Raw genomic sequence first — 13,733 nt, forward strand, 5'->3', positions numbered from 1 at the left:
TGTTTTGATTTGATGATGTTTTGGATAATGACCTAGAATGAATAGCCACACAGCTTGTTTTTTTTTTTTGGTTTATTTTTTTTACACGGTGGTCACCACTTATCAAGGCCCGGAAGCCACTCAGGGATAAGGGTTATTGCAAATACAGTACGTTAGTGTGGAGATTTGATGAAGTATTTACTTAAGGGGGCGGTTCATTAGGAATTTGTTAACGTTGGACTTGAAGACATCCAAGTTGTAGTCCAGTGGGAAGCAGGCAGACGGAACAGAGTTCCACAGGCGTGCAGTTCTAAGAAAGAAGCTTTGTTCATGGAATCCACGTTTTGATTTAGACACAGATAAAGAGTGGGGGAAATTTTGACAGTGGATTCAGCTAGACGGGTGTTTTTCGTGAAAGATTGGTGAAGGGGGACCAAAGATTGGAGCTCAGACGAGCACCTGCCATGGAAATAACGATAAAACAAGGAAAGGCTCGCAACGTCTCTTCTGTGGGAGAGGGGTTGCAGGGTAGAGAAAAGGGCATCCCCCACTAAGCCACGAAGTCTATTTTGTACTCTGTCAAGGCAGGATAGGTTGTTTTTAGCAGCTCCTGCCCAGATATGGCAGCAGTATTCCATCCTTGGACGTACTTGGCTTTTATATAGATAGAGAATTGCATCAGTAGTGAGATATCTTCTGGGGCAGTAGAAGGATCCCACCATCTTTCCAGCGACCTTGGCAACAGACTTGATGTACGTGTTCCATTTCAGATCAGGAGTAAAGGACAAACCCAGAAGCTTGTCAAAACACGGGGCTTCTCCCAGACGAGAGCCATCCATTTCAATTGATGCCAGATTGGGATCAGAGCGTTGATGATGTAAAGATAGGAGTTTGGTTTTGGATGCATTAAAGGTAACCAGCCAGAACTTCCCCCACTGAACCACGCGCTCGAGATCAGAGGAGAGAAAATCAGAGAGAACGTTGTCATTTACAGTCTTTGATGTGTTGCGGTAGATGGTCGTTTCATCAGCATAGATGTAAACGAATGATTTAAGTATGTGTTTAGGGAGGTCATTGGTGTAGATCAGGAAAAGAGTTGGGCCCAGGATTGACCCTTGAGGGACTCCAGCATTAATAGTGCAGGCCTCTGATTTTTGTCCATCGACCACTACTCTTATGAGCCTATCGGAGAGATAGGTGTTTTAGAAGAGGAAGAGTGATTATCGTGCTGCCACCTGCAAAGATAGCGTGTGAATTGTATTCACTTTCCAAGGAATTCATATATTTTTTGCCTTATTTTGTTTTATTTTATCTTATTTTGATTTACTGTGTTGTTCTCTCAGTTTGTTTATTTGTTCATCATTTCTTTACTATGTAATACTCTTATAAATGATATAATTTGTTTAGATAATAAATTATATAATTTCTTTAAATAATACTATAAGATGTACTCGGCGTTGCCCGGTATGAAACGTAACCTTAAATTCCTTTAAAAAATGAGGTATGTGCATGCGAGTAATATGTTTTTCTAACCAGTTTACTTCTTGTATAGAAAAAAATACTCGAGCAGAGATCAAAACCAAAAGACACTGAGTCAAGTACGATAACCATTAGACCAGTTTGGTACGATCTTCAAAAAGTATTTTAAAATACGCATTTGACAAACAGATGAAAATCCGATGACACCTACATACCAGGAAATGAATGGTAAGTGACTGTTGCCATAACGGTAATTCTTTTGCAAAGGTTACCAGAAGAGATGGCGAGTACTGGAAATCTGGGGAGACTTGTTGTCACTCAGACTTCAACGAACACCAAAAGTTGTTCTCAAAGAGCAATCTTTGGTGATGGCTTGAGTGAATACTCCTAGTGAGTAAATAACAATTTTTATCCATGTAAAATTTAAGAAGAGTTTCCAATGGGTAGAAATTCTATACAAATCTTAGAAATGAAAAAGAGTTTCCAATGGGTAGAAATTCTATACAAATCTTAGAAATGAAAAAGAGTTTTCAATGGGTAGAAATTCTATACAACTTTTAGAAATGAAGAAGAGTTTTTGGTGGGTAGTCGTTCTGTATAAGTCTTAAACTTTAAATCTTTTGCAGACAGAGATCTTTCTCATGTGAGCACGAAAATCTTACGCACAGGAATGTTTAAAGATTCAATATTTCTATGGGGCAATTATCGGTTCTGATTATTTGCGGACTGTTATCCTCATATTTGCTGTTGTTTCACTACTTTTCGCCTAACTCATCATCATGTGATTAACCACGACGGAATAGGGCTACTGAGTTGGATTTCTACGGTTCTAGTTGAGCATGGTCTGAAGATGTTTGAATAACCTTTATTTGAAATTTCAAATGTTTAGACCCAAAATTGGTTTAATAGTTTGCTAGATACCGCAAAGGTCAATTTCTTTTTAACTTTGAAGTCTTGGCAGCTAAATTTTCGGCCATAAACCGATTAAAAAGCTTGCCCTATGTCTGAATACACTTATTCTTATTTTTATGTAAAAATTCAAATGTTTAGACAAACGATTGGCTGAGTAATTTCGTAAAGACCGCAAAGGTAACGTTTTTCCTAACTTTGGCCCCAATTTTGACCCCTTAACATTTATTGTTTTGGGGCTCAAATCAAATTAAAAAGTTTGATCCCTGTCAAAGTAACCAACATCTAAAATTTGAAGTGTTTAGATCCAAAATAAACGGAGCAGTGTATATATATATATATATATATATATATATATATATATATATATATATATATATATATATATATAGTGCAAAACAATATTCCAATATAAATCGATGATTACTGCATAACTGTTTGCTCGTTGTGTCCACTTAATTAGTATTTGTAGAACTTAATTCTCTTATTTGCTTTGCTAATTACTGATGGCTTTATACCATCATACGAAGTTTATGATGAATTTTTAACTGGATTCGAATTCCCTGATTGACTAATTATTTGCAACACTTATGCGAACGAATGTTTTTTTTTATTTTTACATGGGGTTCAGCACTTATCAAGGCCCGGGGGCCACTCAGGGAGTAGGGTTATTGCGTGTACAGTAATCAATGAGATAGTATTGTAGTAATCATTAGTATTGGAGATTTGATAAAGTGTCTTACTTAAGAGGGCGGTTTGTCAGGAATTTGTTTATGTTGGATTTGAAGACATGCAAGTTGTAGTCCGGTGGGAAACTGGCGAACGGAAGAGAGTTCCACAATCGTGCACTTCTGAGAAAGAAGCTCTGTTCATGGAATCTACGTTTGGATTTAGGCACAGATAAAGAGTGGGGAAAATTATTGATAGTAGTTTCAGCCAGACGAGTGTTTTTCGTGAAAGATTGGCGATCGGGGACCAGAGATTGGAGCTCAGACGAGCATCTGCCATGGAAATAACGATAAAACAAAGAAAGGCTCGCAACGTCTCTTCTGTGGGAGAGAGGTTGCAGGGAAGAGAAAAGGGCATCCCCACCTAACCACGAAGTCTATTTTGTACTCTGTCAAGGCAGGATAGGCTGTTTTTAGCAGCTCCTGCCCAGATGTGGCAGCAGTACTCCATCCTTGGACGTACTTGGCTTTTATACAGATAGAGAATCGCATCAGTAGTGAGATATCTTCTGGAGCGGTAGAAGGATCCCACCATTTTCCCAGCGTCCCTGGCAACATATTTGATGTACGTGTTCCATTTCAGATCAGGAGTAAATGTCAAACCCAGAAGCTTGTCAAAACATGGAGCCTCCCCAAGACGAGAGCCATCTATTTCAATTGATGCCAGATGGGGATCAGAGCGTTGATGATGCAAAGATAGAAGCTTGGTTTGAAACGCATATGTCAAATTGTTATTCTTTATTTAAATACATCCTAAAATATATATATATATATATATATATATATATATATATATATATATATATATATATATATAGAGAGAGAGAGAGAGAGAGAGAGAGAGAGAGAGAGAGAAAGAGAGAGAGAAAGAGAGGGAGAGAGAGAGATTCTAAAACAAAAATTCATCTAGTCTACTTAATCTCGAGCTTTGGATTTTTATCTGATGTCCAATCGCTTAAAGAAGGCCCACCATCCTCTTTACAGACAGTGTGGATTATCCATAATAAGGAGATCTTATTTGTTTTGCAAGTACTGTGATTTAATCAGGGTTTACTCGTGGGGAGAAGTATCATCGTAGCAGGTTGTATTGACAAACCGCTGTACAAAGAGACCTTATACACTCGAGGTCTAATATGAATGTAATCTCTCTGCTGTAGGCACCTAAGTTCTCTACAGTTGGCATTCAAGCTATCTCTCCCTCGCTCTCTCTCTCTCTCTCTCTCTCTCTCTCTCTCTCTCTATCTTTATATATATATATATATATATATATATATATATATATATATATATATATATATATATATACGCGTGCATGTGTGTAAAACATATATCAAACAAAAGTTGAAATTAAGTCCATTCAAATATGAGATGCCGAAGGTTGCTTATAATACATGATTAAATACTATGTAACTGTATATGCTTAGCACTTAGATCGAAATTACGTTTTCCTATCAGTTACGCACGTTGGCAGAGGAAAACAGATTCGACTCTGATGTCCTCATTACTCCCTTTCACTTTATTGATTTGAGTTTCTCGTTAATCCTTCTGATGTGGTTTTATTTTACCCCCAAACCTTTTTTTATTTATATAACATTTTTGTTCTATTTTTACTTTTATCCCAAGTCCAACGGATTAAATATTGTCGGATTAAAGATAATGTGAATAAAACACTTTGCGTGACTAAAACGATTTAATTGATTTGGGATTAAATTCTCTTGCAGATCGAAAATCTCTTACCTTCTCTCAGCATGTATATCTGCTCTTAACTTGCAAGGACAATACATTCAACTGGGATTTACTATGCTATATATACAGTGCCACGCAAAAGTATTGGATAGATTACATTTTTTCTTTATAAATTTAATAAGGGTTCAGGATTTTACTTAAACTTGTGTCAGTATATTCCTATTACTATTTTAACTAATATTTGGGGTAGTAATTGCAAAATTAAAGTTTAGGAAGCTTATATTAAAAGAAAAATATAAATTAACTAACGCAAAAGTTCTGGATACATTGATTAAATATTTGGTTGCATAGCCTTTATTGCGTTCAACAGCTTCCAATCGCTTTCTATAGTTGCACACATGTTTTTTGCAAAGATATGCAGGTATTTTGTGCCATTCTTCTTTGAAGAACTGTTTTAGTTGTTGAATATTTTGTGGATTCCTCTTGTGAACATTGATCTTCAATATTTTCCACAAATTTTCAATTGGATTGACGTTTGGAGACTGACTGGGCCAAATAAGAATGTTAATTCCGTTATTTCAAAGTCATTTTTTGGTTAGTTTGGCAGTATACTTGGGATCATTGTCCTGCTGAAACACGAAATTGCTATTATGTCCCAACAAATCAGCAGATTTCTGGACCTTTTCTCCAAAATCTCCCTGTACATACGTCCATTCATTCTACCATTGATGATTTCACCAGTACCTTTGGATGAGAAACACCCCCATACTATAATCGATCCACCGTCAAACTTAACCATAGGAATGGTATTCTTTTTGTTATAGGCGATGCCATTTTTACGCCATACATGTGTTGCTGTGTTTCTTCCAAAGATTTCGATTTTCGTTTCGTCTGACCAGATTACCTTGTTCTAAAATTCTTGAGGTTATTCCCCATATGTTTTGACATAATTCAAACGTGATCAGACATGTTTAAGCTTCAATAATGGAACTTTTCCTGGGGATCGTGATACAAAACCTGCACGATTTAGAACTCTACTGATCGTATCTTTTCTCACATTAATCCCAGCTTCTCTGAGGTCGGCTTGAATTTCACCACGAGTAAGAAAAGGGTTGTTTGTACCTTTCTGCTTACCTACCTTGATTTTTTTCGTTTAATTTCCTTGGCCAAGCTCATCTTGGAAGATTTGCAACAGCTTCACCAGGGTTTTTAAACTTTCTAATAACGTTTCCAACTGTACTAAGTGGTACATTAAGTTCCCTTGATATTATTCGATACCCTTTTCCTTCTGTGTGCTTATCAATGATTTTTTGACGAATGTCTATTGACAACTTTTTAGTTTTAGGCATTTTTATGAATGAACTGATTGACTTTGCAGGAGTGAGCCCGAACTGAAAGAATTTATAACATTATTTTAATATAAAGCTCTCTGATTGGTCAGTGATAACTCGTTTGCATTATTGCAACACGCTAAGCAAAAGTCATTTAAATTTATTTCAAAAAAATTTTTTTTTTAAATGTATCCAATACTTTTGTGTTTGTTAATTCATATTTTCCCTTAAATATAAACTTTCTAAACTTTGATTTTGTAATTACTACTCCAAATATAATTTAGAATAGTAATAGGAATATACTGACCAAATTTTACGTTATATCTTGAACCCTAATTAAAGTTATGAAGAAAAATGTAATGTATCCAATACTTTTGCATGGCACTGTATATATATATATATATATATATATATATATATATATATATATATATATATATATATATATATATATATATATTAAACGAATATATATTATATTATATTAAACGAATTAAAATTGAATTGTGAACATAGAGGACAACAGGCTACATTTCTAGATTTAGATATAAAAATTGAGGATGGGATTTTTCTTTATAAAATATTTGATAAAAGAAACGCTTTCCTCTTTAAAATAGTACGTATGCCCCATAAAGATAGCACCTGCCCTGTTTTTATGTTTTATGGAACCATTATGTCAGAGTTTTTGAGAATAGCTCGCGTTACTTTAAAACTAACAGACTTTATACCACCAGTTTCTAGTTTAGTAATAAGGATGATAAAACAAGGTGGGGATAAAAATAAAATATTAAAACAGTTAAATAAAGTATTTGTTCGTTATCCTGATGCTTTTGAATCGTTTAAGATAAACCAGACTATATTAATAAAGGAAATCTAAAACTATATTAGCAATGTATAAAATGTATTTATAATTACATATAATAAATTTATAATATAAAAAAAAGAAAAAAAAATGTATATATGTCAAAATATTTTTAACCTTTATATATCTAATTTTAAATAAGAATGTAAATATACTAAATACTAATCATAGTGGGGGTGATAAGTAGTTAAATGGATTCATCCTAATCTTATAAATACAAGACTGATAAATTAAAAAATTAAAAAATGCATCCATTTTAAATGTGAAAATTGATCAATCGCACAGGTAAGAAATTCATTTTTATAGTATGAAAAGGTTAGTAATTGCAATTAAGAATAGAAAACTGGATCAAATGTTTGAAATATGTCTTCTTCCTAAGATTAAGGGTGGTGGTGTTTGATCAACACTGCTGGGGAGCCATGATGTAATATACTGTTTTGTTTTTAAATCCCCGAAACAGTGTTTCATAGTAAACAACTGATGATCCCTTGAAAAATAAATTATTGGTATTATAGTAAATTCGAGAGCGAGTTGATGCAGTGATTGCAGGTGATTAAATGACTTACTGACTAGATGGTTTTCTAACGAATGATAAAAAATATTTTTGTATAGTTTTAAAGGTTAAAAACTTCCAAGACTATATATATATATATATATATATATATATATATATATATATATATATATATAATTTTAATTGAGTACACGCGTGTTTTTATATATCACTTTTTAGTCATAACATTCTACGAAATTTCTATTTAGTAAATTATTTAGTTTCTTTTGTACCAAACTGGTCATCTTATAACAAAGGAATTAATCACCGGTCACGTTATAACCTTAGTTCTTACCCCTTTTCCCCCTCCCATTTGTTTTGTTCATTGACTAGCCACTTAACAGGATTGCCGTTTGATTGTAGAAACACTCACGAATCTTTCTCGAAGATTATATCGAGTATAAGGAACTAAATTTGGTAATCATTGTTATGTCACTACGTGTAAACAGAAGATAACAGTTTTAAATAAGCAGAACCTTTTCACAAATAGATAATATAAGTTAAGTATTTTAAATAAAATAATTTCATCCATTTTAAAAGCAAAACTTTTTCACAAATAAACAATAAACAGAATGTTTTAATGGATGAAATAATTTTTAGTTCCAGCATGACCACTATCTTCGTAACTGACAAAGTTGTCCAAAATGGTGTTTTTATAAGATTTAAGGGTAAATATCTGAAGAGTATGTGACTAAATATGAAGCAATAACATAATTTTGCAGACTTGTTAGTCGCTATATGAAACAATATTGTAATGGATACCTTTTAAAAAGTAATAAATAACCAACTGAGAAACTGGAACTTGAAGAATTATTATACTACACTATATATGCTCTGGAACTGAATAAAAAGCATGAGCTTGGACATTTTCGAAATTTACACATGGTTCAGTGGGGGAAAATGTGGCTGGTTACCTTTAATGCATCCAAAACCAAACTCCTATCCTTACATCATCAACGCTCTGATCCCCAGCTGGCATCAATTGTGATGGATGGCTCTCGTCTGGGTGAGGTCCCGTGTTTTGACAAGCTTCTGGGTTTGACCTTTACTCCTGATCTGAAATGGAACACGTACATCAAGTCTGTTGCCAAGGTCGCTGGAAAGATGGTGGGATCCTTCTACCGCTCCAGAAGATATCTCACTACTGATGCAATTCTCTATCTATATAAAAGCCAAGTACGTCCAAGGATGGAATACTGCTGCCATATCTGGGCAGGAGCTGCTAAAAACAGCCTATCCTGCCTTGACAGAGTACAAAATAGACTTCGTGGCTTAGTGGGGGATGCCCTTTTCTCTACCCTGCAACCTCTCTCCCACAGAAGAGACGTTGCGAGCCTGTCCTTGTTTTATCGTCATTTCCATGGCAGATGCTCGTCTGAACTCCAGTCTCTGGTCCCCCCTCGCCAATCTTTCACGAAAAACACCCGTCTAGCTGAATCCACTGTGAAAAATTTCCCCCACTCTATATCTGTGCCTAAATCAAAACGCGGATTCCATGAACAAAGCTTCTTTCTTAGAACTGCACGCCTGTGGAACTCTGTTCCGTCTGCCTGCTTCCCTCCGGACTACAACTTGGATGTCTTCAAGTCCAATGTTAACAAATTCCTAATGAACCGCCCCCTTAAGTAAACACTTCAGCAAATCTCCACACTAACGTAATGTACTTGCAATAACCCTTATTCTTGAGTGGCTTCCGGGCCTTGATAAGTGGTGATCACTGTGTAAAAAAAAATAAATAAAATAAATTTATTAATGAGAATAATTTTTTGATCTATTACGTTTTGTATATACAAACTGAGTACGTTTCAAGCAAATGATTAAACTATATATATATATATACATATATATATATGTATATATATGTATATATATATATACATATATATATGTATATATATGTATATATATATATATATATAAATATATATATATATAATATTAAATTATTTTTATTTATATACAAAAATATTGTTTTTATAAATAAAAATAATATATTAGGCTCTTTTTTAACCTCGTTTTAATCCATGGCTTTTATCTCCTGAATACCTTTAACCTGGTATATATATATATATATATATATATATATATATATATATATATATATATATATATATATATATATATACAAAGAGAGAGAGAGAGACGAAGGGAGAGAGAGAGAGAGAGAGAGACCTTTACAAACAAGATATAAATTTAAATGCCACTAATTTTAAATATTTACATTTTTGTTGTAGATGTGATGAAAACCAAAATTGTTATACATGAAACAAATAATCATTTCTAGAAGAAGCAGGACTAAGACCTTGAATGCCATGATAGTATGTTTTGACCGTCTAGAGGAGCGATATTGCTCCCAACTGGGGAGATTAAGATCCCCTAAAACCCTGAGCAAGGCCGGGTAATTATGCTGAGATTGTCTGTTAATGTAAATTTAGTTTTGGTCCCAGATTAGCAGGTTATGGACGACCTGTTGAGATGCTCACACGCAAAAAAGAGTTGGGTATTCCCCGTTTGACGTATTGGATTCTGGTTGGTCGGGCAGATAGATCGACCAACCCTGTTACCTTAATATTTAAGCAAATACCCAGGCCGATTTTAGCGGATTGAAGCAAAATCTCGAGAAAAACACACGCTCCAAGAACGCCACAAACCCCCCTCTATCCATCCTGATGGCCATCGTAAACAATGAAGAATAAGATTTTGGATAATCTTGATGTTTTCAGTGTTATCAAACTGAACGATGTACATATGCAAAACTTGTAATTTTTGTGGAATTAATTGTTTCGTAGTTAGAATTCCCGAAGAATTCTGGCGTGCATGCAGAGCTAATTGATTTTCAGCAGAATCGACACGAAACCTGAGACACTGAGAATGTATGTGAAGAACTCTCGGATGAAGATAGACGATCGACGGCCAGACCAGTTCAGCGGGGTCAGTAGCAGTGAAGGATAGCTTGCGAAGTGATTAGCTGCAGCAGAAGCCGACAAAGCGCATATGAAAATTAGGAAGTGGCGGAAGAAAAATGAAAAAGGGAGAAAAATGCACCACGTAGTCGAGAGAAACAAATTTGACGCCAAAGAAAATGGTCGTGTAAAATTCGAAGGCGAGAAATTGCTGGCTATGCAAGGTCGGAGAAGAAAAGTGTAACCAGAGCGAGATGGACAATATCGAAAGACATTTAAGTGTTGTCGAGACGGGAGATGAACAGTAATAAATACTTTTGTTAAAAAAGGAAAAAAATGCCGATGCGAATTTATTTTTGTTTGTTCCTTTTCGACGATGTCGGACAAACTGTAACGAACACGGTTCGAGCGTAACGGCAACGTAACATACCCAATTATTTCATAAACTGTTGTTTTAGAAAGATATCGGATACTTACAAGATGAACACGTAAAGGTTGTCAACATCCAAAGTGAAAGTGATTCTGTGAAACGAACTGGATTAAAACTTAACACAACAAAGTCGTAAATCCATGCCGTTAAGCACTTAGTCACCTTAACTTATCAAGTCTAAAATAACTCTTAAATTATATGGAACTGAAAATTATTCAATCTCAAATCTGGTAACGTAGTGATGAGAGAGAAAATAAAGAATTTTATTTACTTTTGTTAAAAGATCATTTTCATAAATCCTCACGATTTGTTTCCTAGTCTAATTCTCATCTCTTAGCAATTGCATCTATGACATTCTTCATCATAGGGCAACTGCGTTTTGATTAATCTAATCTATTCATTCCGCCGGAAAGCTTTCTGTTCTACCATGTCCTTTAAAGATTCTAACCCTAACCCTGCACTGATGATTCTCGAAAGGATGAAACACTAGTGTCTGTAGTTATTTATTAATTATTATAGTAAATAATTATATATATATATATATATATATATATATATATATATATATATATATATATATGCGTACAGTATATTAGTTGATAAAAACGATATCAAATACATAACATCTAAAGAACTATGTTATATTACATTTGTATATAATCAATGAATGTAAATATATTATAATACTAAGGATGCGTTCATTATTTTATGTAATTGAAATGTTTTCTCAATCATTAAATCATTTCTCTCTGATAGGCTCATAAGAGTAGTGGTAGATGGACAAAAATCGGAGGCCTGCAATATAAATGCTGGAGTCCCTCAGGGGTCAATCCTGGGCCCAACTCTCTTCCTGATCTACATCAATGACCTCCCTAAACACATAGTTAAATCATTCGTTGACATCTATGCTGATGACACGACCATCTACGGCAACACATCAAAGGCTGTAAATGACGAAGTTCTCTCGGATTCTCTCTCCTCTGATCTCGAGCGCGTGGTTCAGTGGGGGAAGATGTGGCTAGTTACCTTTAATGCATCCAAAACCAAACTCCTATCCTTACATCATCAACGCTCTGATCCTCAGCTGGCATCAATTGTGATGGATGGCTCTCGTCTGGGTGAGGCCCCGTGTTTTGACAAGCTTCTGGGTTTGACCTTTACTCCTGATCTGAAATGGAACACGTACATCAAGTCTGTGGCCAAGGTCGCAGGAAAGATGGTGGGATCCTTCTACCGCTCCAGAAGATATCTCACTACTGATGCAATTCTCTATCTATATAAAAGCCAAGTACGGCCAAGGATGGAATACTGTTGCCATATCTGGGCAGGAGCTGCCAAAAACAGCCTATCATGCCTTGACAGAGTACAAAATAGACTTCGTGGTTTAGTGGGGGATGCCCTTTTCTCTACCCTGCAACCCCTCTCCCACAGAAGAGACGTTGCGAGCCTATCCTTGTTTTATCGTCTGAACTCCAATCCCTGGTCCCCCCTCGCCAATCTTTCACGAAAAACACCCGTCTAGCTGAATCCACTGTGAAAAATTTCCCCCACTCTATATCTGTGCCTAAATCAAAACGCGGATTTCATGAGCAAAGCTTCTTTCTTAGAACTGCACGCCTGTGGAACTCTGTTCCGTCTGCCTGCTTCCCTCCGGACTACAACTTGGATGTCTTCAAGTCTAATGTTAACAAATTCCTAATGAACCGCCCCCCTAATTAAACACTTCATAAAATCTCCTCACTAACGTGATGTACTTACAATAACCCTTATCCCTGAGTGGCTTCCGGGCCTTGATAAGTGGTGATGACTGTGTAAAAAAAAAAAAAAAAAAAAATTTAAGCAATGAAAATGATACTCAATCAACTTAACTGGATCGAGGATACAAAAAAATGATGCGGGCAAAATAAATGATTAAATTGTCATTTGCCGAATTTGAAAACGTGTTGGACTAAGGTAAAAAAAAAAAACAAGGATGAAACGATAATATATGGATTATATATATATGAAATGTCTTTGAAAATTTGTTGTACTTTGCGGCTTGATGAAAGACCAACTATAAAATGTGTTGATACGAGATAGACGGATCTCTCCAATGCGTCAGCTTCAAAATTCAGAGAAAATCCCTTGGGTGTTTACTAGTCGGCGATTCAAAAGAAGGAAGAGAAATTATTTTGCTTGAGAATGAGTTCAGCACACACAGTGTCCCGGATGAATGCAGACGACGCACGATGGTCCGTAGCGGCTTAGATAGTTATGGACAGACAGTCCTGAAACTAATGACAAACACCGTAAACCTGTGGTCTGGAGGTAGGTTCGACGTCATCTTTGATGGTGCTTAACCACGACTTCAGCTGAACTCCCAGGTGTCTTTGCTAATCTTGAAGTGGTTCTGGAACTATTGCTTAGTGGATAAACTTCCCTGTGTTGCGTCGCGCAGCGTGACCGAGCCAAAGATGTATCCTCTTAAAAAGTGATTCATTAAATGGGATGATCATGCACCGCGTCAACATTTGCATATTGAAGACGGAAATTTTTAGTGTCTTCTTTCTGCTAAGACGGCATATAAAAGAGGACGCCAACATTAAGTGTCCATAAGCTGGTCTCAGAAAATTGTCGTAAGCAATCAAATGTCAGTATTTCGAATTAAAGAAATATTATTCATCGTCATAAAGAACAAGCGTGGATAATCATGTTAGAAGAAAAACTTAACTTTGTATAGAATCTAATAATTCTTTTATTTAATTATTAAAAATTCATTTTTTATTTATTTTTCAGGCTGTATTGTTTATATCACCTGTGGTATAACAGCCGTATGTTTAGCAAGGCAGAATACGCAACCAAGAAGAAAATATACCACGTTGATCTATTTCCTT

General features: G+C 35.3%; 1 protein-coding gene across 1 annotated transcript in view; it reads left to right on the forward strand.

Moving 5' to 3' along the window:
- The window catches only part of LOC145284972 (retinochrome-like), a 53,534-nt gene that overhangs the window by 14,755 nt on the left and 25,046 nt on the right, over nucleotides 1-13,733 (forward strand). The window contains exon 2 of the mRNA XM_080134076.1: nucleotides 13,636-13,733. This exon is cut by the window's right edge and continues 62 nt beyond it. Coding sequence (XP_079990202.1) covers nucleotides 13,636-13,733 — 98 coding nt within the window. The remainder of the gene's footprint in view (nucleotides 1-13,635) is intronic.

The sequence above is a fragment of the Euprymna scolopes genome, chromosome 9 (genome assembly GCF_053919585.1).
Source record: "Euprymna scolopes isolate OS-2025 chromosome 9, ASM5391958v1, whole genome shotgun sequence".
Classification (NCBI taxonomy): Eukaryota; Metazoa; Mollusca; class Cephalopoda; order Sepiida; family Sepiolidae; genus Euprymna; species Euprymna scolopes.